The sequence below is a fragment of the Condylura cristata genome, unplaced genomic scaffold, assembly GCF_000260355.1.
Source record: "Condylura cristata isolate star-nosed mole 26May11 unplaced genomic scaffold, ConCri1.0 scaffold00005, whole genome shotgun sequence".
Taxonomy (NCBI): Eukaryota; Metazoa; Chordata; class Mammalia; order Eulipotyphla; family Talpidae; genus Condylura; species Condylura cristata.
Genome location: NW_004567106.1, coordinates 60,302,033 through 60,325,940, shown reverse-complemented (window position 1 = coordinate 60,325,940; position 23,908 = coordinate 60,302,033). Strand labels below are relative to the sequence as shown.

Sequence of the window (23,908 nt, the reverse complement as noted above, 5' to 3'; positions counted from 1 at the left end):
GCTGTATTGTGTTACCTGAAATTGGCTAGGGCTGAATGTCCTATTGTCTTACTTTCTTGCTAAGGCCTACATCATTAAATCTATCCAGGCTACAGAGCTTAAAGGTAGTATAAGTTTTGTGGTTTGGTAGTTTTTCCTAGGTGCTTGCAAATGATAATCACATGAGTGAACTCCTTTGTTCTGTACTAAAAGAGCTTTCATTTATTTATCCCTGCTTGTTACCCACTAGCTAGAAGATCTTGAAGTGACTGTGTCTGATCACATTCAGAAAGTACTGAAGCCTAACTTTGCTGCTGCCTGGGAAGAGGTGGGAGAGACTTTTGAGAAAGAAGAGACCTTTGCCCTCAGTTCCACCAAAACTCTTGAAGGTGAGAACAGTTTTACTATCTGTGTATTACCTGGAAGCAGTATAAAAGCTAACAGGCATAGCTGTTATTCAAGAAAAATGTCCCGTTCTTTTAAGAACTTCATAAACTGTTTCACTTAGAAGGCCAGGACCCTTGTCTTCATCGTCTAATGGGCCAGTTCTAGGCCAGCAGCCCCCACTCCCAGCAGAGGCAGCTCCCTACACCGACCTTTTCTGATATGTACACCAATCTTCTCAACACAGAAGCTGTCAACAACATCATCACATTTCTGGGCATGCAGCCATGTGAGAGATCAGACAAAGTCCCTGAGAACAAGAATTCCCATTCCCTCTACCTGGCAGGTAAGGAACTTCCGTCTCGTTTCCCCTTTATTTTGTTGCAAAATTCCACGCCCTACCACTGTCCCACTGTCCCATTTACGTTAGTCAATATCTGAATCTCTCAAAATTTGCTTTACCTTTCAAAATGTTCTTTTAAAGTGTATATTTGGCCTAAAACAATAAAATCTCTGCCAGTACATCCCCAATTTGAGTACTCCAAATCAGTATTACCTTTTATATCCCTGATATCAAGGAAAGTCAAAGACTACTAAGACTTTATATGTAGGATCCAACTCCCACCATAAACACAAATCGCTATGGTCACAGAAAGGAGATGCAGGCAGAGAATGATAAATCTTGTTATTCAGAGCATGTTTTGAATTCTTAATACGGCTTTCATCACTTTTTTCTCAGGTGTATACAGAGGTGGCTATGATTTATTGGTGAGGTCCAGGCTGGCCTTAGCAGATGGAGTGACCATGCAAGTGACTGTCAGAAGCAAAGAGGGAACACCTGTAGATGTTATCTTGGCTTCTTTTGGTTAAGTTTTTACTGGGCAAGGTGAAGTCGGTGTACACGTCACTGTACATGACGTGGGGCTTTTAGGCTAGTGGCATGAATTCCCCAGAATCATAATTTTTAAAGGTTGACTTTGGAGAAGCAAATTAAATGTTTGGCCCTGAGCCAGCAGATCAAGCAAATGTCTGTCCTTCTGCATGCCTCTTCCCCCTCCCTTTTCTCCCTTTTAATTACACATGGTCATTGTTGGTATGATAGTACAGCTTTGAGTGACCTTGAAAAGCAAATACTATCCTCTACCCCAGCTGCTTAACTTCACTACATGCTTTAATTTAACGTGTCTCTGAAAGCTCCTAGCAATGCTGGAAAAGTTTTATCCCAGAGGGGTGGTGGGGGAGGGGAAGCCAGAGTCCACTTTTGTCAAAATTCATTTTTATTAATAGAAAATAAACACTTATTCCAGTTTCAGTTGTTGAAGTTGCTAATAAAAAAGAATTTAAAGTAATCACTTAATTATCCTGTTTTGACTAAGACAATGAAATTGTGGTTTAAAAAAAAAAGTATTCAGCACCATTTGCTCATAGATCTTTCAGAATTTTTTTTCTTAAAGTTTCTGGAACTTTCCTGTCTGTGAAGTACAGGAATTGCTAAGCTATATGAGGAAGCCTCTTTGGGTTAACCAATGAGAAATTAAGCAGTCATCATAAAAGAAGTCAATGTACATTCAGCATGGAAACTTGGACTATACAACGATCCCCTCCCCTCCAGCTCAGGAGGGACATGCTTCTAAGCACTGAGGTATGAAGAAATCAGACTGTTATTTGCTGTTAGAACTGGTCTTCCCAGCTAATAACAGTAAATCTCTGGCACAGATACTATTGGTCCTTAATGTCCTGTGATTTTAGGAAATTCTGTAAATAATTTGGATTTAGTTTGATTTATTTAGAAATTAAGCATGTTTAATAAGGTTCACTATTACACCAGAATAAGTGCTGGTTTAGTAGCCTTATAAAAATATATATATGTTATAGTGTTAACCAAAGTCTTAAAGCATATGCAGAATACTACAGTATTTGAACTAAACTAACAAAATGTCTATAATTAGAAGCAGCTGATAAAACTAAATCCAAAATTATGACAGGGGAGTCTCTCACTTCAAACTGTATTAAAGAACTTTAAAAAGCAGCATGTGCCCCTGAAGCCAATAAGAGGAGAGTAAGGTGGCACCCTCTCCTCATTCTTCACGGGATGGGCCAGAAAATCAGCCTTTCTAATTATTTTCAGAAAAGCCCATAGAAGTGTTAAAAACAATCTTTTATGCAAAAGAATGTGTCTCTGCCTTTCTGCATCAGCAACGTGTGCATCAGAATTTCCTAATAACACAAAGACAAAGGCAAGTCTATATACTTGCTCAGATGGCAGAGGAATGGGGTGGGAATAGACTGTTAGGTCACACTTTGTCAGAGCTTTGCTGGCTTTTTACTGTATGTTGTTCACCAGTGTGAGTCAGGTGGACTTGTGAGAGAATAGTGGTTGGGGCCAGGACCTCTCTTGGGCATTTCTTCCTAAGTGGAATATACAACAGATAAAGGAGTAGGGGAAGTAATACAGGGAAACTACTCTTTCCAGCTCAGAAGGAGTTGATGAAGCCCATATATGCATTCAAGAAGCCCATGGGATCCTCTAGCTGTGGATAGTGGCTAATGTGGTCATCCAGAATCGACACTGTGGACCGCGGCAGCGTTTTCCTAGTGGAAGAGAACAGCATGGAGGTGAACTTGAGGCTGGAGGGAGGGGGAGGGATGTAAGCCAGTGGGCAGCCCCAGTGAATGCCCCTGCGGACATACCACACTGGAAGGAACCAGCAAAGAGCTTATTCACCTAATACTTTGGAATTATATTTTAGGCAGGTAAACTTGCCAGTTCCATTTATGACAGATACAAGCTAGTTTTTAAATGTTCATAATTCAACAGTCAACGACTTAAAAATATAACAACTTGAAAATACAATTTTGCATCATATGTCAAAACAAAATGATTTCCAGCTCCCTAGAGAAACATGAAGCATCAAACAACTCACTGTCAAAGCAAGTTAAGAAAAGACCTTCCTTAACCTGAGAAGATGAGAGCAGGTATTCTGTTTAAAATGTAAGCTATTCACTACTGGGTTGTTTCTGCTAGGCCATGTGAAGGTATGGAACATTATTCTGTGACAGTCAAGATTTCATATTCCGACACCTTCTTAAGTACCTAGAGAAAATAACCACCAAGAGAAGGCACTTTTTCCACAGTGACCTTTTCTCAATCTCTCCTGCAGTCTGCTCAAGTGAGGTCAATGAAAGTTACATTTCTTAAAATACATATACCTCCTCCATTCCTTGGTTCACATAGTATCTTTTTCTTACCTGTACACCTTGGAATCTGCAGTAGCTACAACAGTGAAAACAGGTTATATAAATCAAGACAGTGTCTAAGTATCTTAATATTTGCATGAGAATAAGATTCGGATTCAACTTTTTGTTATGTTGCATGGATGAACATCAAAAGACCCCCTAAGGGAGACTCACCTGTACAGCTCCAAAAACTCTGGATAGGGATTCACAGGATCCAAGGGCCCGTAGATAAAATGAACTAGGAAGTAGAAGAGGAATGAATTTACTAACAGCTTGCAGAACTATTCTCCTACCCTTCCCAAAAGGAATTTTTAATGATAGAGAATCTAGCTATTTTCAGTAAATAAGGAAGGTCTAGGTATAAGCAACTTAACCCATTTTGGTTATTTCCTCCTACATATAACCCTTCAGTCCCTCCTAGATCTTTTGTGCTCTGGACCAAAAGGAGTAAGCACCACTTTCTATAAATTTAGGATAGCATTTAAAAAGCCTCTTTCTTCAGTTATAATTGAGCCTTGGCATTTTTAAATCAACCAGTAATTTCTTGAGCATTAACTATTATAAGTGTGAGTACTGCACTGATTCTTTCAAATCCATGAGAATGAAGAGAATGGGCAACCAACCTCTTGATTACTAATCTGAACAGCCTCTTGTTCCTGAAATTCAGTGTTAAACGTAGCAGCCCCTCAGAGTGCTATCAGCTACCTTTGCAATCAATGTTCTTTATACTTCACTCTGCAAACATCACTGGTGTTCCAGATGTTGGAAATGGTGTTTCCAGATTAAAGGACTCCCAGTTAAATTTGAATTTTAGATGATTACATACTTCTTTAAAAAAAATCTAAAATTCAACTTCAGCAGGTTTTTTTTTTTTTTAACCCTGTATTTAAGTCCCTCAGTTTCCCCTCAATCAAGATGTAATATAAAAATACTCACTAGGAATAGTTACAGAGGCAAGCGCTCCCACCCAGCGTCTTCTAAACTTCTTCCTTTGATTGATGTACTGTAAGAGACTATAGGGACAGGTAAGTCAGCAGAAGAAAAGCCAGACTTTCACTGTTACAGGAATACTAACCCCTGACAGGAGCCATAGAGCACAGTATGTTTTCTTAATCCAGATATTCCTGGAAACAGCCACTGACCCATTGCAGTTAATGTCTAGCATTAACCATCATGGAGTTATGGCAGTGACCGTGCCTGCTATCAACCTAAGAATTGAGGCTGCTCTAAGATCTAGAAGGCTGGCAGTCAGTTTGAACTGCAGGTGAGTAAGGCTGAGGCTAAGGAGATCTACCTGTGGCTCCACCAGCTAACCAGCTCTGAGGCAGAGAATATATACATTTCTCACTGTAGAAGTTTATAAGCACAAAACTTACTCTGTTTCATCTGATCATAAATAATATGGAGAATTTCCTTTTCCTACAGTGTTTAGAACTTAAACTCATGTATACAAATAATTCTGCTCACAACTCTTGAGTTATTTTTGTGACTCTTTGAAATGGTTTTGACAGAAAAGGGGCTTTTAAAAAGGGTTTATTTATGCATCCAACAACTGGGGGATAGGCTAGAGTTCTGCGGCTCCATGGCCAGGGATCAAACTCATGCTGCAGTGGCTGGTGATAACTTCACTGTGCTAAGACTTGCCCCCAAGAAAGTTTTTTTTTTTTTTTTTAATGAATCTTGAGGGGCCGGGAATGGGAGGATAGAATGGCTTCCTCACAATCCCCAGCAAAGCCACCAGTTAACAGTGCAAGCTATGGTGAACAAGGGCAGGGTTTTATGGTTTACTACCAGCTCTCAGTCCCTTTGCATAAGCAGCTATATTCTCATTTGAACTAAGGCAAAGGAATTCTTTGTGTAAGACAGAGAAGTCCACCTTCTTGGCCCATGTTACTACAGAAAATATATGAAAGAGATTTGTGCTTTGAGAGGAGAATACTTAGGTTGCTTTGAGAGGAGAATACTTAGGTTCCTTTCACAATTATGATTAGACATGCTGAAGCATTTAATACTAATAAAAGTTCAAAGAAGGATTTGTACAAGTCAATACACAGTCAACAAACTGAATTAGCATCAGAATTTGCAGTCACTAGGCTCTCTCTAGTCTCAATTCTACCTTCTTAGAAAGTGCAGAGCTTGATTTTTTCGGTCTGCCAGCAAGGAATAGAACAAACAATCCCACAACTTGGCACACTTTTCAAAAAAGCCTTGCCAGACACCAAATCAAGGGCTGTTTCTTACCTGTCGATGACTAAGTTCCCGTCATTGTTGCGTATCCCTGCCCACATGTCCCACAGCTCACTCTCAGAGGGTCGGGTGTATGGCCCAAAGACTGGGGTGAGGCTGAGAGCAGAAAGATAAGTGTGAGAAGAATTCAGAATGTCAAAAATGACGAACCTCAGAGGTCGTGTAGTCCGACCCAGAAATGATTCATGAATTCCTTCTACTACTACCCTGGCAAATGGCCAGCACCTTTGCTTTAAACCCTAGGGTTTGACCAAGAATTTTAATGGCAGGAACTTTATTTTTTTACTACATTGTTCCCATAGTATGGTGAATCAGTTTTTACAATGACTTACCCTCGAGAGAATACAAAGAAATTCATCAATCGCGTGAGGATGGGTGACAGCACGCCTCCATCTTTGAGAAGCTGTGGGCAAATAAGTTAAAGTAAAAATCAATCCAGAGAAAGAAGAAACTAACCAAGGCCAAATATTTTATAGTAGCAACTGAAAAAGGACTTTAGCCAAATCTGAGAGGTTTGATCCCTGACTTCTAGTTCTGTTTTACCTACCCACATTCTTGTCTCATGAAAGACAACCTATTTTAACTTGCCAGACGACTACATTTCTACACTTACTAAACCCCGAAGACCTTTAACTGATAATTCAACTTCAGGAACCCAGTTTGTTCAAATACCAAGCTGATGGCATCAAGCTTATTTCTCCACAGATCTGTTGATCTCTGGGAAGAACTCAGGCTGTCTTTAGCTACTCCTAATAGAAGGCTTTACTTTCATAAGTGGAAAATGAACTGCATCAAATTGATGAGTGGTCCATTATGGCAGGTATAGCTTTGTGTAAAGGTCCCAGCATTATTTATGCAAGTATAGACCTAAGAAATGAAAGACCTAGTCGGTGGGGTAGCCAACCTTTTGGAGAAGGAGGGGACGGTGAGTCTCCGGAAATATACCTATAGGAGAAGAAGAGATTCATGTTATACATTTGTCAACAAGCTTAGACCAAACAGGCCAATTATCAGAAAGTATTCGTCCTATTCACTATCACTTTGGAGCCTTTACTGCCAAAATCAGAATTAGAGAAAGTTAGTAGAGGCATTAATTGCATCTCTAGGGAACTCTGTGTTTAACGGGTCAATGGCCTCCCCTGGGACTTGCTTTCCCAATAAGGTGCATGGCTCTCATAAACCTGACAGCCAGGTTGTCCCCTGAGCACGTCCTCTGATTCCTTAGAATACGAAGTGTTGTTACGATTTCGGTGGCAACAGAAACCAGAGATTTAAGTGTAGGTTTAAAAAAACAAAACACAAACAACCCTAGAATTGACCCTTTTCCATCTTCCTCTAGGGCCCATAAGAGCCCTGAGCCTTAGTGATAGGGGAACAGATCTGCCCTTAACGGCCTTCATGGGATATTTGGGTGGTCGTGGATTTACAAGCCAGACCCAATGGCACACAAAGGAAGAGACCCATTAAGGCTTCATTAATTTCTAACTGAAACTTGGAGAAGGAGGAGACGATGAGTCTCAGGAAACATACCTATAGGAGAAATATACCTATACCGCCATCAATTACAAGTTTAAAAAATGGCAAATCACAATCGTATTAGAAGCACCTGTGGCTTCACTGCACATACATACTGTAATGACCCACTGCAGCTACTGAGAAATGCCACTTATACTCCTCACCCTAGTTAGCAAGACCCACCACTGGATCTTGCAATGTGATGCATTAAAAAACCCAATACATATTACTGTAAATACTTATTATTAATTATAGTCAGTATAATCAATTTGCTTTATGATCCTATTTTTCTGTATCTAAAAACATTCCGAGAAATGTTCAATAAATCGCACCAAAGTTGTTCATGACACAAAAAGGGGAGATCCCTTCATTTAGTTGTGTCAGCCTGCAGTATCAGATCCAAACACAGCCCCTCTGGGCCACACCTCATGCTCACCCACCGCCAAAGCAATTACCTCCATTAGACAGACAGAGACTCTTTATGGTAAGCCGACCAGATCGATTCTGCTTGAACCTAGAAAAGGGAGGAAAATACATCTAACTGAGCGGATTGAATGTAGCAGCTGACGACAAATTCCCAAGAGGGAGCGGGTCAGAAAGAGCCCGGGAGGCGAGAACTTTTCCGAGTCTGAAGCGGAGCGGCACCAGGAAAAATACAGAAGTCGACGGCACCACTGACCTATAGAGCAGCTCCTGGGCCACGATATCGCCATAATCGTGAGACAAGAGGTTGATCCTGCGGCTCTGAAGCCCCAGGTGCCGCAAAAGCGCCTCCACGATGCTGGCTTGCTCGAAGATGGAGTAATGATGAGGTCTCTAAGGGGAAAAAGCGCCCAGAGCAGAGCCGTGAGTGCAGGTCGTCAGGACGCTGTCCTAGTGCCCTTCTGCCCCCCACACTGGCCATCTAGAGGCTGCTTACCGGTTTGTCACTGAAGCCAAAGCCTAAGAAGTCAAGGGCAATCACGCGATGAAACCTCAAGGTCAGACCTTCCCAAATCTGTAAGAGAGAAAGGGATGATCTGGACTTTCTGATCCTGCCCCTCCCTCTCTGACCTCCAGCAGGACAGGAGTTCCATCCCTATCTCAGCTCAACAGATGTCAACCGAGGGGAAACTTTACGACACTACCGCAGGCCCTGAGACGATCCTCTTGGAAAGTGCTCCATCTGTAACAGTCGCTATTGAGGGAGGAACTCCAGCATTTTTAACTTGGCAGGGATCCTTCCCATATTGCCAGTTTTTTTACTCCCTCATAGTAAATGAGAAACAGTTCTATATTTAATCTTATTATATTAAGCAATCCAAATATGCAGAAGTCTTCCAGTACTAATAGCAAAATCCTTGATTTGGAACTTTTAAAAACCTAGTAGGACTTAGAAATCTGATTTCATTACCTTGTACCAATCATAGCTGGATGTTGGAAACCCATGTAGTAGCACGACTATCTCTGGGCTTCCAACCACACCCACGGAGTCTGGAAAGAAGCAGAAGACTCAGTTAGGCTCCCTATAACACGGTATGAAAATCTTAAGTACTGACACAATAAGATACAATGCCCAAACTAATTAAAGTAATATATCTTTTAAAAAATGCAAGCTTATACCTGTAGATAAAAAAGGTATTTTCTCCTTTTCATCTGTATATTAAAAAATTGTAATCGGCACACTTGATGTGAAAATACTTGAATACCCTTTCAAGTATTTGACCTAGATCTATAAAAAGTATTTCCCCAATTCGTTCTTTGTATTAATGTACAAATTTTTCATAGTAAAAAATATACTCTCACAGCATTTAAACTACAAATTATTTGTATTTTAGTGTTTCCCCCCCCCCCCCAAATTAAGTTAATTGAAGTAAAGTTAGTTTACATCGTATCTGCTTTGGGAATTTGTTTTAAACCTCTAACATATGTTTTCACATCCTGCACGTCACCCCCCCACTTCCCCAAAACTCCTCCACCCTCCCATCTGGTCGCTGCAGTTCTGCAGTCAAATGTCAAACCTTTGTCACTGGTTTGCTTTCTCTGTTACACATGCGAGACCATCCTACATGTCTTTCTCCTGATTTATTTCTCTCTCATCATCCCTTCCATGTATCTCATTGTTATGGCCTCACAAAACCCTACATATTACTGACGAACACCTTATTTGATACTATTTGTTGAGCACTTATTCCCGCACAATATCCAAATCCAACCCACCATCACAAGCATAATACTCAAAGTACTGTAAATTCTAGCAACTGTAAAAATAATATAGATATGAATATTTCTTAATGCATAAACATCTTTTTTATATATAGTATGTAAACAGTAAAATGCCCTGTTGATAGTAAATTAAAGCTAATATATTTGCATATTGCCAGTGGTGTGAGAATTTGCCTTGTGAAAATAATTTATAATTAGAAGTAATTCTATTAATACATAATATACACAAGCCTAGGTGTCTTAGTTGAGCATTCATGAAAATAAAATTATTGTTTACTAATAGTGTAGTTTGAGAGCATAAGGAAAAAGTTCACCCGTACATCAAAATTCCCCCTTTGATACTTTAAACACTGAAAAACTATAGACAACCTAAATGACCAATATAAATTAAATGGTATACTCACCTAGCTGAATACAGCAAATGAGAGGAGGTCAGGAGCAATAATGAAAAACGGTTTATGACAAACATTTTTCGTTATTGCTCTTGACCCCCGCCCAAAAGAAATCTTTCCCAATCTGGTTTCTCAGTATCACCTATAAAAAGAGGTTAGTGGCACCTATCTCCTAGCATGGTTGTAAAGAGTAAATGAAATAACAAAAGCTAAAAATATAATTCAATGCCTAGCCTATGGTAATAAGTAGCAAGGCGAACAGCAATTATCCTTAGCAAATTAATGTATACAAAGGTATAAAGTTTCAAGCACAAAAAGTTATATATCAAATTTTATAGAAAACAGTAAAATGCAATTAGGGCTGGGTGCGTGTGTGTCACCACCACAGCTCTGTCTGAATAGTGTTTCTGTTACCTGACACTAGAGGCGCTCAAAAAAGGAACCGTGTCTATTAGCGACATCAGCCTAGAGGGAAAATTACACCGTAGTCCTACAGAGACTACAGTCTCAATTCTACTGCCCCCACCTTTTCCAGAAGATTGCCTTGAATGTCTACACTATCAAGCACGCTGTACAGAAAAAGTGGCTCCCCCCCCCCCCGGCGCCCCCAAACGCCGAGAGGCAACAGAGACCAGTAGACGCAAAAAAGAGCCTCAGTGGCCCCTATAGGCCCTATGTACACAGGAAGTTCTGGCTCTTACCTTGGTAGAAGATGCGCAGTCCCTTGTAGGTGAAAAATTTGCCGGACGACTTCCAGGAGTGAAGAGCAGGGGAAAGCTGCGGGGGCGGGATGTGCAGGTAGGCGGCCAGCAGGGGAACGGCCAGTAACCCCACCTGGACCCACCACTCCCTCATCCTGTGGGGGAACCAGAGACCAGGGTCAGCAGTCAGGGGACACTGTCCGAGGGTGGAAGTTTCTAGGCTATGTGGCCACTACCTTGCCCTCTAAATGAACGTGGAAGAAGATAACGCACCTCTGCCTGCTGTGGCCACACCAGAGCTCGTGCAGCTCTGCATTTAGGGAAAAAATACTTTATTTTAATATGTAAACTTCCCCTCACTTATCCCACTTTCAGTGCTCAGCCCCCTCCCACGTGCGAAAGAGGTTTTGATGGAAAATCAAAGGAAAGTTACTTAAGTACTATGCATCTTCTCATGGGTTTTAGCAAGGCTTCCTAAGGAAAAAAATAATTTCCTGCGTCTTCACACTAAAAAATTATCACCTATCTGCCAGTCCCCATCAGTAAAATATTTATAAATTTTTCTTTAACCAATATGCTTTTAAAGATCATATTTCTATAGTAACATGCCCTTAAGCAGAATGCTGCTCTTGATTTTTAAAATATTTATCAAACTCTTGCCTAAGTGAAGTCCTGTGTTGTGCCACTTCACTTATCTGCATTTTGCTGAGAAATTGCTCAGGGCGGAGTTGTAAAAGAAGTAAGTACAATGTATTTTTCACATAAAATATATTGTCATGACCCTAAATTTCTATCTCTTGATGGGTCAAGTCAACAGATTATATTACTGCTTTTCTCAGCAGACTCTGAAGCTGGTGCCCATTTATTTAATTTCTTAGGACCCTCCTACGCCCCTCAAAAATAAGGCAGACCTCACACCCACAATCTGGGAATTGTGTCTTTGGAAAGAGCACATGTTTGCACACCCAACCTTCCATTGTCCAGGATTTCAGAGGTCCAGGACAATTTATCCACAATGACAAAGTGCTAAGTAAGCATTAGAAACCGTTCCCTCTTTTTCCATCTTATGAGTCCTGATAGTCATGAGGGAAAGAACTATCAGTAGGATGGAAGTTCTCTCAAAATATCCAGAATGGAAATACCTTCCAAAACTAAAGAAAGGATTGTCAAGAAACAGCTATACATTAAATTGTCAGAATTTTGGTGGAAATGGCTTTTGTCTGTACATTTATTCTCCCATCATATATCCTATAATCTGGCCACGATCCCTACCCGTCACAAACTAGATGTATACATTTTTTTAACCCAACTCACAAGATACATATATTTTTTTAACTCTCAAATAAACCTGCAAACCACAGTGGTAAGTTAACAGTTTCCCTTAAAGACTCTCAGCAGCTTTGACTATTTTTGCCTGTGGCAACCTTTTTTCCTTCCTCCAAAGTACCCGTCCGTCAGACAGACCCGATGATATGGGACTACCTTTAAAACACCAAAAATGATTTTGAAAAAGTGTTCTGATGTTGATAGTAAAAATTTCACCCCCACAATCGTAGCTGGCCACATCCCAGTATCTCCTTGTAAAATGAGATACAAAAAGCATTATTTTCTCTACATCAGCTCACAAATTTTCGCCACGGATTTCATCACTCCTTGTACCCCAAGCTCCTCTCATTCATTCGTGGGTTCCAGCCGCGGGGTATCTGCAATGACTCAGCAAAGAGCCATTGGGAGGGGCTAGTAAAAGAGCAAGCAAAAGCAGCTTCCCCCCACCCTTCTGGGCTGGGGGGTACGGGGAAGTAAGGGGAGCAGTGTACACACTCTGCTCCCAGACACCCCCGCCCTCCTCATCGTCCTTCTCTTTTACTATAAGAAAGCGAGGCGGCGATCGCTCAGGAAACTGTTTTCTGTCCTAATTATATCCCTCATGACATTTAAGGGTTTTTGTGTTTTATTTATTTATTTATTTACTTTAGTAAGGCAGCAGCAATCTGGCAGGCAGTTGGCAAAACAGATTAGATTTTTTTTTAACCAAAATCTCCACTATTTGATGAGCCATGAGTTGAGGAAATTTAGCAAACCCCAGTTAACAATGCTTCTGGAAATCAACCAACCTTTTTTGAGCCTTGATTTCCTCGTCATGTAAATAGGAAAGAAAAACACTTATTTAATACCACCAAAGCAGCCGACTTAATGGTATCGCCAAGAGACTATGAACTATTTAGTAATGAGCCAATACAATCAATTCATGTGTAACATTATGACAGCTTGGTCACATCACCATTCTCGCCTGGACTATTGCTGAAATCCCACAAATCCTTAAGCCTTGGTCAGATGGTAACGCATGTTCTGGTTGCACCTATGCGGTACGCAACTCACGCCATAGAGATTCAAAGGTCTTTTAACCCTACACTGCTGCAGGGCAATGCCGGGAGCTAGAAACCCGAAATCTGCGCCGCCGCCGCCACCGCAATACCTGGGTCTTGAAATCCTAAACTGCACCAATGTGATGCAAGGGTATAATCACGCCAGAGAGAGATTCGGGCATTAAGATCCTAAACCGCACCAAGGTGGAACTCGGCTCTAAAACGCCGTGACTGTGCCTGGACGACGCCGGGGTCTCCAACTACTAAATCCTATCCAAACAATGCCCGGGGTCTGGAAATTCCGAGTCACGGCGAACCCAAATTCTGAATGTTTTCCTACATACCTCCCCCAAACGGCACCCCCACCGCACGGGGGGTGGCGGCTTCCTCCCCGCGGGGTCCACAGCTCCAGCCAGGACTCCGAGTCGCCGCCCGCTCGTCGGCACCCCAGCCCCGGAGCCGCGCGGGGCCGGCCACACCCCCTGCGCCCGCCGCACACCCACCTGCGGAGGCGATCTCGGCGCACCATGGCGGCGTCTTATCCCATGCCGTCCGCACACCGATCGAGCACCGGACGCCTAGCCGCGCAAGGTCGGCCGGCAGCCCAGCACGGCTCGCCGCCCGCGAGGGCCGTGCGGCCGCGGCAAGCAGAGAGCGGCCCCCGGCAGGTGCTGCAGCACTGCGCGAGGCGCGGTTGCCGCAGAGGAGGCGCCGCCAGCCGAGGGGCGCTGTGGCAGCTCGTTGCCGCGGCAGCGCTGAGCCAGTGGGCACCGACTTTTAGAGCCCACCCGAGCCCCGCCCCTGACCCGCCCACCTCGCCGCAGTGCCCCTCCTGCCGCAGTCGCCGCCCCTCCCCGCACCCCCTCCCTGCAGCCCTGCAGCCGCCACGGGGCAGGGCGCCCCCCTCGCCGCAACTCCCCCAATGGGCACCTTCTGGGGTGTCGGTTCCCACCGACATACAGCTGCTCCCTGATGGACTCCCCCACCCCCCAACTCAGAGCCCGGGTTCTGCAGAAATCCTGCCCTGGCGAGCTGCCGCAGAAAAAAGCCAGATCCCTGAGGTCCCAGCACACACACCCTAAGACTCTCCGCAGCCGCGTCTCCCAACCCCCCAGTCCCAGAGCTGGCAGCGTGACCTCGGCTGCAGCGGGGCTCGGGTCTGCCGGCCCCCCGCCCGAGGCGTGGGTTCTGAAAAAGAGGGTCCAGTTCAGACAGCGGTCCCGAATGCCCCGCACCTCCTGGGTCCCTCGTCCTAACCACCAAGGCCACCACTCCGTGCCTGGGAACAGGAAGCTCGGCTGGTCAGACCACTGAGCTAACCCGCGGGTTCGTGGGACAGCCACGGTGAAGCCGAAAGGGCAAAACTTTCGGAAAGTCTAGATTCTCTCGCTGGGCCACCACCGCCGCGTGAGCACGTTTCCTTTGCAGCAGCAAGACGTGGTCCGCATGCCCGAGCCCCGCCGCAGCCCCACCGCGGCACCCGCTCCGGGCAAAGAGCCCACCCGCACCGGGAAGAATGACCACCCCGACGGGGAGAAGAAATCTCCCCTCGTAGGCGTGAACCACAAGTACTCCAGTAGTACTGGAGAGAGAGAAGGAATTTTTTCCTCCATAATCCTTTAAAAGACATCTATCATGCCTTTGAAAAGAAAAGTGTAGAGAATCACAGAATGTCTGTGCTCATTTTTCTGGCTTGGAAATTGAAATTCTGAGGAATGTGCGCGGGCCGCCACGGCAGTGCAAGCAGTGCCGGCTCCCTCCAGCGGGGGCGCTGCAGGCCTCGCTTCCACTCACGCAGTCCGGCTGGCCGCAGCCCACGGCGCAGGCAAGCACGCTTCGCAAAAAGCGGGTTCAGCCGAGCCAGCCCGGCATCTCACGCTGTGACCAGGAGCCAAGGACCGCCAACCAGATTCTGGAAAATAGATGTCATCAAAGCAGGTGACACGATCCAGGGTACAATTTTACTGGTCCAATACATGGAGCCATGAAACAAATGTTTATTTAGTACCTATTAGCACCTACCGTGTACTGACAGAGAATGGAAAATGCACCCGCCTTAAAGAAAGATGCTGGTCAAAGAGACAAGAACTGCGGCTGCTTAAAATTTCTCTCCAACTTCTTGGCGATATTTTGTGATCAGTAGGATCTCTCTCCCAGCCTCCCCCCCCCCCCCTTTTCGCTAACGTGTAAGGCCCTCAAAGGCTGGGCCCAAGTATTATTCACCTTTTGTGTCCCCAGATCTGGCCACAGTGCCGGCCACAAAGCAGGCCCCTAATAAATACTGCATGAATAAGTACAAGAATTTGAGCACAGGGGAGGAAGTAATTAAGGGGAGGGGGGAAGGGTGGTCTTGAATGATGAATAGACGTTTACCAGAGAGACAAAGAGCATTCCAACCAGAGGCACTGGCATTTGCAAAGCACTAGAGGCCCAAGACCGCACAACCTTGGGCGAAGCTGCAAGTCTTTTGGGCTGGGGTGCGGACAGATTAAAAAAATAGGCTAGAAAGCCTATTTCGTCCTAAAGAGTTTGGAATTTGTCCTAAAGAAAACGAGAAGCCATGGATGGATTTAAATCCTTTATGGCCTAAATTGGTTACTTCACAAAATTTTAATGAGTCTTTTTATAAGTGGAGGATTACTTATTTAAACTAACCACTGCCACCTTTTAAGAACTGAATAAATTAGCAAAAACTTAAATAGGTCTTTTCAATGAAGTAAAGACATTTCTATTTCAACTAACAACAATAAGAACCTTTGCTTTATATATATTTTCACATTTATTGTCAATGGAACCTATGAGTCTTGCAAACAGCTCTGCACTTTTCATTCTCACCAGGCCAAAGGCAACGGCATCCAAGGTGAAAGCAATTTTGTATTTAACAGACTGTGTGCACAAAGGATCTGGTTCTGAAAGCCGTGGCCATGTCGGCCCACATGGAACAAACGGGCAGACAGGACCAGAGGCCGTGGTGGAGGGGGAGGCAGTGACCAAGGGGAGCTCTTGAAGACCAGAGGAATACTAACACTCAAAGAGAAACCCTCCTTGACTACGCCGCTAGGAAAAACCTCCTTGGAGAAGGGATTGAGGTTGAGATAAATTTGAAACCAAGAACTGGGTTAGCAGAGAACGGCTTCGTTTAGAGGACCCTCCAGCCCAGCAACAGTTTGAAAAACACAAAGGATACTCCGAAGGATCAGCTTAGCTAGAGCCAGGTATTTGCTTTCAAAAGTCGAAGGAGAAAATGCTAGTGGGTAATGTCCCAGAAACCGAAGAGTTAATAGATTTTCTAAATGTGCCTGACTTTCTTCCACATAGCAGCTTCCTCCACCGGGGGAGAATCTGGTCCAAGGTATAAAACACTTGGAACGCCTGAGAAAACATGTAAGCGTACATAAATCTGAAGTCTGCCTCTGGCTTACTCTCAGGACACCCTTTCAGTGCTCGGATACAGACTGCACACTTGACCGACATCACATGCAGCACTGTATTTCCTCCACGGGTAGCTTATCACACATTCCTGTCACATTCCAATTCTAAGATAGTCCCACATAATCAGAATTCAGATTTGTGCAAAAATCTGCATAGAATGCTCTATATTTATTAGCTAGATGATGCACAACAGCAAGATGAGACCCACACGGCTGCAACCGTGGATTCAATAATTGTATTTTTATAACCTCGATTTGAGACCCAGAATATGACAAATACATGGATATTTATGGAGACACTAGTACTGAACTGGGAACGCCACTTTCAAAAGCCATAAATATCTATTCAAATAAACTAAGAAAGTTCAAATTGAGAAAAAGTTGGCTGGATGGCAGCATGTGTTAGAGACTCCAGGATTTAAAAGTTGACGGTCAATGTGACAGTGCTCCCACAGCCACTGGAGACTAATTAGAAAAACACCCAAAATAAGCTAATTCTACTCAAGTCTGCTAGTTAGATCTCAGAAAAGGCATTTTAATCTGTTCTACAGAGGAAATTAGGAGATCCACCAACAAACAGTAACTTGTTCAGAGAACGTCAACCAGACTGCACTGCAAATTATGTCACTTGAAGGTACAACAGCTCTCATGTTTTAAGCTCCTACTGTAGCATGGATCTTCACCCGATTTATCACTAATCCTCATAAAAATTCAACTAGATGAGTTGATGTGACTGTATTGACAATTTCTTCCATTTGTCTCAGCTTCACATTTTTCAGAGAAAGATACAGCAGCTCAGAGCATGAAGTATTCATATGTGAAGGGACGGGGAACGCAACGCAGATGTGTCTGGCCCCAAGGCTGGTGTTCTTTCCACTACCCCACACTGCCTCCCTGTTTAGAATAAAGAAGCATGTTTAGTTGGAAGAAAAGAAGCCTTGTGGAGTGAGTGGAAGAAGGAAATGTGTTAGCAGTCCTCAAATATTTGTGGAAGCAGCATTAGACATTTTGTTCTGTATGGCTCCAACGAGTGCAGGCTTTAGAGAAACAGATGTCGATTCAACATAAAGAACGTTCCAAGGGTCGGGGCTGTCTCGAGACTGGGTGGCTCAGCCATTTTGAGACGTGACAAGTTCCCTGTCACCAGGAGCTGGGTAACTCAGTGGCAGGTATATAAGCTCTAGATATGTGAATGCACGAATAACCTTCAAGGTCTTTTTCCATCTCATAGAAACTATGGCTCAGAGAGGTACTGGGGGGGTGAAATATTCCACTAGGTTGGTCTCAGGGGTCTTTATACAACATGCTGCTTTAGGTGAAGGCTGAGACAAATGGAAGAAATTGTCAGTACAGTCGCATCAACTTCCCCTTCATCCAAATGTAACCACTACATTCCCAAAGCGACTGGGATCTTTCTTCTTCAGGTTCATTTTGTGGGTACATTTCAGATTGCAAAAAGTCCAAGTGGGATAAAACACTAACCAGATTAAATGAATCCACACGAGAGATGACTGTCTCTATAGAATTACAGCATCAACAAGCACCCTGGGCATTACTGGGCACACTCCACGGAGCCTTCAGCACATGGTATTAATCCCACAGATCCACACCTGGAGTATCTTCTACACTGACACACATAATTATGCTGAAGGATTGGAAATAAAATCACAGCTCGCATTTTTCTAGCCCTTTACCCTTCAGGTGTATTATCTCATCTTTGGCTCACCACAGTTTTCTAAGGAAAACAGTTACTTTCTTTCAGACAGACAAGTAATTTCCTAGCCGCCTGGGGAAGAAAGGACGACCGCACACAACTCAATTCTTACTATTTTTTTTTTTCAAATCCTTTCCACATCATTCTTGCAGCCTGGATGAGTCAACGACGAGCAGGTGTTTGGCTTTTCCTCGATGATTATCAGCACCTCTCACCTTCTTCAGCTGTCCTCTCCCCCACCCCCACCCAGGGCTTCCAGCTGCAGTCACCACGGAAGCCGAAGCTGCACCCCAACCCCCCAACCCAGTTACCCCACACTTGCTACTCCAACTCCTACTGACCGCACTCCTCTGGCAGCCCGCGCCCCACGTGCCAGCCGCCGCCCCACCTTGCCCCCCTCCCCAAGGGCCGCGTCGCCGACTCCCCCTGGGCTGGAGGGGTGGGGGTCCAGCCACCCAGCCGCATGCTTTACTTGAGGGGCAAGAACGAGAGGCCGTCAGGGGCGAGTCAAGAGCATCACCCACGTGGCCCGCCAGGGGCGCCACACCGCGTGCGGCCACCCACGAACCCCAGCGTCGCCTCTCGCCCACCTGGGCCACATGCGCTCGGAGCTGGGCCCCAGTGTTGGGGTGGTGTACACCCACTATCCAGACACGTCAAGGGTAGCGGACTCACCCTTCGGGTGAGGCCCCGTCTCTTACCTGACTCAGGTAAGACCTGGGGTACAAGACTCCATATTGGGGGAAACTCGGCGCTTCGTCTGGCCGGAGGAGGCTCTCGGCCTTCGCCCAGTCCCCGGGGAAAGACCGACCGGGCCACCGAGTATCTATCTTTGGGCTAGAGCGTCGCACCAGTCCCTCGCCCAGCATGTGCTGCCGCCTTCTGCCTGCTGGGCGTCAGCGCCACCTATCGCAAAGGGTATGAAATGGCAGGCCGCGCCCTCGCAGAGACTGAACGGTGATGAAGGACAATTGTACACTATCTAATAGGAGTACCTTCACGTGGGGAAACTAAAGACCAGAGTAGGGATGTGTTGATGTTATCAACTATGTAGAAATCTTTAGTGACTCTTCCTAGTTGACCCAGTCTCTGAAATTCGTAGTTACTCAAAAGGCCCCCAAATCTCCATCCCCTCTCCCCCAACCCTCTACTCCAAACTTCAGGGCCACATATTCCCCTGTCTTCTGTGCATCTTGAGCTGAAGCACCCCCCACACACACACACTTCCTACTCAGCAAGGGCTAAATTTAATTCATTACACTTTTTCTAGCTTTTGTCCACGCTAGAAACTGACCTGCCTTTTCCAGAACCTGCTCTTCCTTCGTGGACCTCTGTCTTGGTATAGCATTGCCATGTGCTCCAGGCTCCCGCACACAATCACTAACACATGTGGTATAAAGGACTAAGGATCCGGCAGTCATGGCTGCACATTCCGACAAATGCCCTAGTTCTTTCTCCTTGTCAAGATACCTCCCAAGGGTCTCTACTAGTCAACTTGCTCCATTTCATTCCCACTACCTGGTGTAGGCGTCACTATTTCTCACCTGGACTACCTTCTAATTGGTTTCCAGCTCTCCACCTTCACATCTCTCTAGCCCATCACACACCTGCCAAAGTGATTTTTTTTCTAAAGTGCCAGTCTGATTACTGTGCTGACTCCATGCTAAATTCAAGCTTTTTGGCTTGGCATGAAAAACAATTCAAAAGCTGGCTCTTGCTTTCCTCTTGAATTTTCTCTCTTACCTCCTTCAAATCTACATAATCTGACCAAACATTAACTCCTTGTAATAATGTCTGAAACATGTCCCTTTTCCCTTTTGGCACATTCTTTCTCCCTACTAAGTATATTCTTCCCCCACCTGGCTTCCTAAGAAAGTAATTTCTCAAAACTCAACGTAGTTATTACATCCTCTTGCAAACCTCCCTTGAAAGCTTCCTGCAGGAATAATCACTTCCTTCTCTGGGCCTTCTCAGTTCTTTTATACACGTCAACAGTTGCCCTTATCATAGTACTTTGAAGATGTTTGCTATTAATCTTGTCTCTCCTACCACATTACTGAATTCCTTGGGGACAGGGACAGATTCTCACCCACTCTGAGCCCCTTGTGCCAACCTAGTATTCCCTAATGATGATAAGAATGAATGAAGCACACATTTGTACCAGACTCTAGGTCAAACTCCTGCGTTGTATTAATGCTGATAGATCTATTTATAAAAGAATCATTACTGGGCCCTCCCTGGTGGCGCAGTGGGTTAAAGCACAACACTGAGAATCTAAAGCCACTTCCGCATGAGTTCGATTCCCGCCTGCCCCGGAGGTGACCACATGGCGCGGCAGACCTCTCCTGACCCGCCCACTGCTCCCCTCAGCAGTGTACTTCCTCGATCTGCCTGTTCTGCTCTCCACTCTGGTGAAGCCTCTCACCGCCCCTGATTCTCTGTATGCACAAATAAATAAATCTTAAAAAAAAATAAAAGAATCATTACTATCCTAATGTTACCAATGAGAAAATGGCTGTCCAGGATGAGGTAGCTCACCCCAGGCTGCAGACCTGGTATGTTAGGAGCCAGAATTTGAACCAGGTACATCTGTCCAAGTTCATCCATTCAAAAGGTTTATTGAAATAAAGTAATATTTGAAAAATCATATGTAATTTTTAAGAACTATTCATTTTTACAGGGTTAATATCTTTTTTAAGAGAAAACACATAGCAATTCTACTTTAGTGAATGGAAATAGTGTTCTAATTTAAATGAATGATATAGAAGATGAAATAAGTGCCTTTAATGAGAAAACAACCCTGCAATTATTCTTTCAAATCTATTCTTACTACACGTTATGAATAGTTTTGCTAAGGGACTGATGTAAACCTATTTTTTTAAGAACCTTTTTAAGAACCCAAGGTTCTTAAAAAACTTTCTCGTATATGTGAGAAAAGAAATGGAAATTGAAAATGATTCTATAAAATGTTCAAAAAAGTGTGGATACCAAGACTTTGCAAAGGGTATGAGTGATCTGACTGAGTTACTATGGGTAAAGCATTTAGAAGTGTACCTGGCACATAGGAAGCACTAGATTACTGCTATTGCTGTTGTAAAGAACTTAAATGTCTCAGTCCAGTGCCAGAGGTAACTCATAAACTGATAGCAAGCCAGTGATAGAGAAACAATGCAACTGTGAACAAAGGTCAATGGGAGTCCCCTGGGCTCTAGGAAAACAAGATGGCACCAGAGGTCACTGGCAGAAGCAGAACAAGTTGCTAGAACCAGAGCAACAACACCTAATTTCCGTACAAATATTTTGTCAGCAAAACTTTCACTGCTAAAGTCTCTATTTCTTAGAACTGCTGATAGTTCGAGTTTCCTCATCATTTCAAACATTCTTCTGCCTCTGGCACAAAAATGGGGCCTTTGGACACTGGGCAAAAGAGCAAGGCTTTCACCGAGAGGATATGAGCATATGGAGGAGTAGGGAAGAGGTGACTGGTTTATCACGGGGTAGCCCAGGGCACAAAGGCAGTTCCAGCCACACCAGGAGCCGAACTGGGGTGATCAAGACTCTTGGAGGGGGAGGCACATTTCCATCCCCCAGACTCCCTAGAGGAGAGAAGTAATTTGGTGCAGACTTGGAGACCTGCACATTGAGCAAGAGGGAATGGCTAGGCAGCCGAGGCCGTTGTCCAACTTGGCAGACATGGCCCAAGAAGGCCCACCTTTTCCCTCCAAACCCACGCCAGCAGCCTAGCACACTAACACAGTGTTTCCTAAGCCAAACGACAGGGAACGCTGCTTAAAAGTCTACATTCTTTGCCACAGGCCATTAAGTTTATATGTAGGCAAAACATATTTATGTTCCTCCCGCTCTTCAATAAACAGAGTAGAGAAACTTTCTGTGGATAGTCCACTCTAGACCAGTGAAATGAGGGCAGCTATTCTGATGGGGATAACTAATGAGACATGGGAGTTTAAAATGAAACAGAGGAACACTGTTGGTAGAATTACATAGGTACCATGGTGGGGGGGGCGTATTTTGGCAACAGCTATCAAAATTGACCCCCAGATTCCATTTTGACAAATTTATCCTATGTGTATACTCCCTCAAGGCTGCATTATTTGGGGAAAGTGTTTTAATTGAAAACAAGCTATATATGTTCATCTATAGGGTGTTGGTTATGAGGCCATGTAACATGTAAAGCTTCCCACTGTATATGAAAAAGCAAAGTTCATAGCAGTATGTATATTACAAAGCTAGTTACATAAAAATATCCTGGTACCACATATCTAAATATCTATGTGTATTTACACGGCTGATATATGTGTATATGTGTGAGAAATGCCAAGAAAGATCCAGGTTTGGCAAATTGACACAAGAGAAAAAGTTGGTCTATAGAGAGATTTATTGGGAGCTTGTTGGTGATCTTTTATATTAAATTAAAACTTGACTGCCTTTAGGAAGCATGCCCAGACAGTCATCTTTACTCTCTATTCTCTTACACCACTCAGTTCCCTCACTTGTTTCCTGTCTGGCCACAAATGCAAGCAACAGGGAGAAAAATGGACAAGTGCAGGGGTAGCTGGAGGAACAGTTTCCGTTTGTATTTTCCACCACTAGAAGTAAATATAGTGTTTATGATTTAGGGGAGGGGAGAGGAGAAAGTGATGTTTTTCCATGTTGGAGAGAAGGGCTGGAGGGAAACAGACCCCAGAAAGGAGACGCACTAGTTTGGGGAGATATTGCTACAGACCAGATAATGAGCAAAGAGAGTCTGAAGCTGCCCGAAGGAGCAAGGATGAATTGTGAAACCCAGATTTGAAACTTCTTATATCCCTTATCAGCCACGGCTATTGAAAGAATGCATAGACCCCCTGTTCCTCCTTCCCCACCATGGGAAATTGCAGTCTATGGTTTATCACAAGGGCCACTGGGCAAGACTCTTGTGCTCTGTGCGCATCCAATTCTGCTCATAGCTCTCCTGGAGAGTCTCATTCTCCCAGGCCCCTGAGATAATTTCTCCTTCTTCACTGTGTTGGCACCAGCTGTATAGCAAGCAGGAGTCTTCAGCACCAAAGGTACAGTGAAAATCAATTTCCTGTGTCCCTGGTCAGGGTCCACCAGATAGAACTTGTTTTCTGCATTGTAGGATCAGCGGTTTCCACTGTTAACTTTGAGATAATATTAGAAACCCTAAAGTTTGCATAAGAGTAAAGTTTTACCTTAAAATAAGAACTAGGAACACTTCCAAATGAAACATTCCCTTGTTTTTGGTAGCAGCTAAAAGACAGACGGGTGTGGGTCTCCTGGATGCCAGACTATGCTCTTTCATCTGCTGGAAATTCTTCAGTTGAATGAAATTATTTATTTGAAAAGTCTTCATTGAATTTATGCTGATATTTTAGAGACTTTCCCTTCTGTGGTCTGAACAGTAGGAAATGTAACAAGGTATTAAATTGGAGAGACTGGGCTATGAATAAAGTCAGATCCTTGATTTACTCATCTTTTTATCTGGTTCATTTCTCAACAAAAGAAAAAAAAAACGATAGTGGTTCAAGAATCATTGAAGGTTCCTTTCTGGACAACTTCTACCCCATTCCCACTGTCTCTATTCCAAAACAGTGCCTGTCAGTAATGTCCAAGACCGTCAGTACAAATTCACACAAGTATTCCAAATGTCCATTAACTGATGGGTAGATAAGTAAAATGTGGCATATGCCTACAATGAAACATTATTCAGTAATAA

The 23,908-nt window shown here is 44.0% G+C and overlaps 2 protein-coding genes across 2 annotated transcripts in view; one reads left to right on the top strand and one right to left on the bottom strand.

Moving 5' to 3' along the window:
* The window catches only part of COPG2 (coatomer protein complex, subunit gamma 2), an 80,357-nt gene extending 78,682 nt beyond the window's left edge, over positions 1 to 1,675 (top strand). Inside the window, exons 21-23 of the mRNA XM_004677055.1 lie at positions 230 to 368; positions 611 to 709; positions 1,103 to 1,675. Of these exons, the coding sequence (XP_004677112.1) occupies positions 230 to 368; positions 611 to 709; positions 1,103 to 1,233 (369 nt within the window). The 3' untranslated portion in view covers positions 1,234 to 1,675. The remainder of the gene's footprint in view (positions 1 to 229; positions 369 to 610; positions 710 to 1,102) is intronic.
* Positions 1,676 to 1,818: 143 nt separating this feature from the next.
* Positions 1,819 to 13,623, bottom strand: MEST. Its single transcript, XM_004677051.2, has 12 exons — positions 13,530 to 13,623; positions 10,661 to 10,815; positions 8,756 to 8,835; positions 8,282 to 8,359; positions 8,042 to 8,178; positions 7,818 to 7,876; positions 6,752 to 6,792; positions 6,180 to 6,250; positions 5,842 to 5,943; positions 4,537 to 4,613; positions 3,775 to 3,838; positions 1,819 to 2,955 (listed from the first exon to the last, which is right to left on the bottom strand). Exons 1-12 carry the CDS (start codon positions 13,553 to 13,555, stop codon positions 2,838 to 2,840), a joined length of 1,008 nt encoding a protein of 335 aa, XP_004677108.1. The 5' UTR covers positions 13,556 to 13,623; the 3' UTR covers positions 1,819 to 2,837.
* Between the last annotated feature and the right edge of the window lie 10,285 nt (positions 13,624 to 23,908).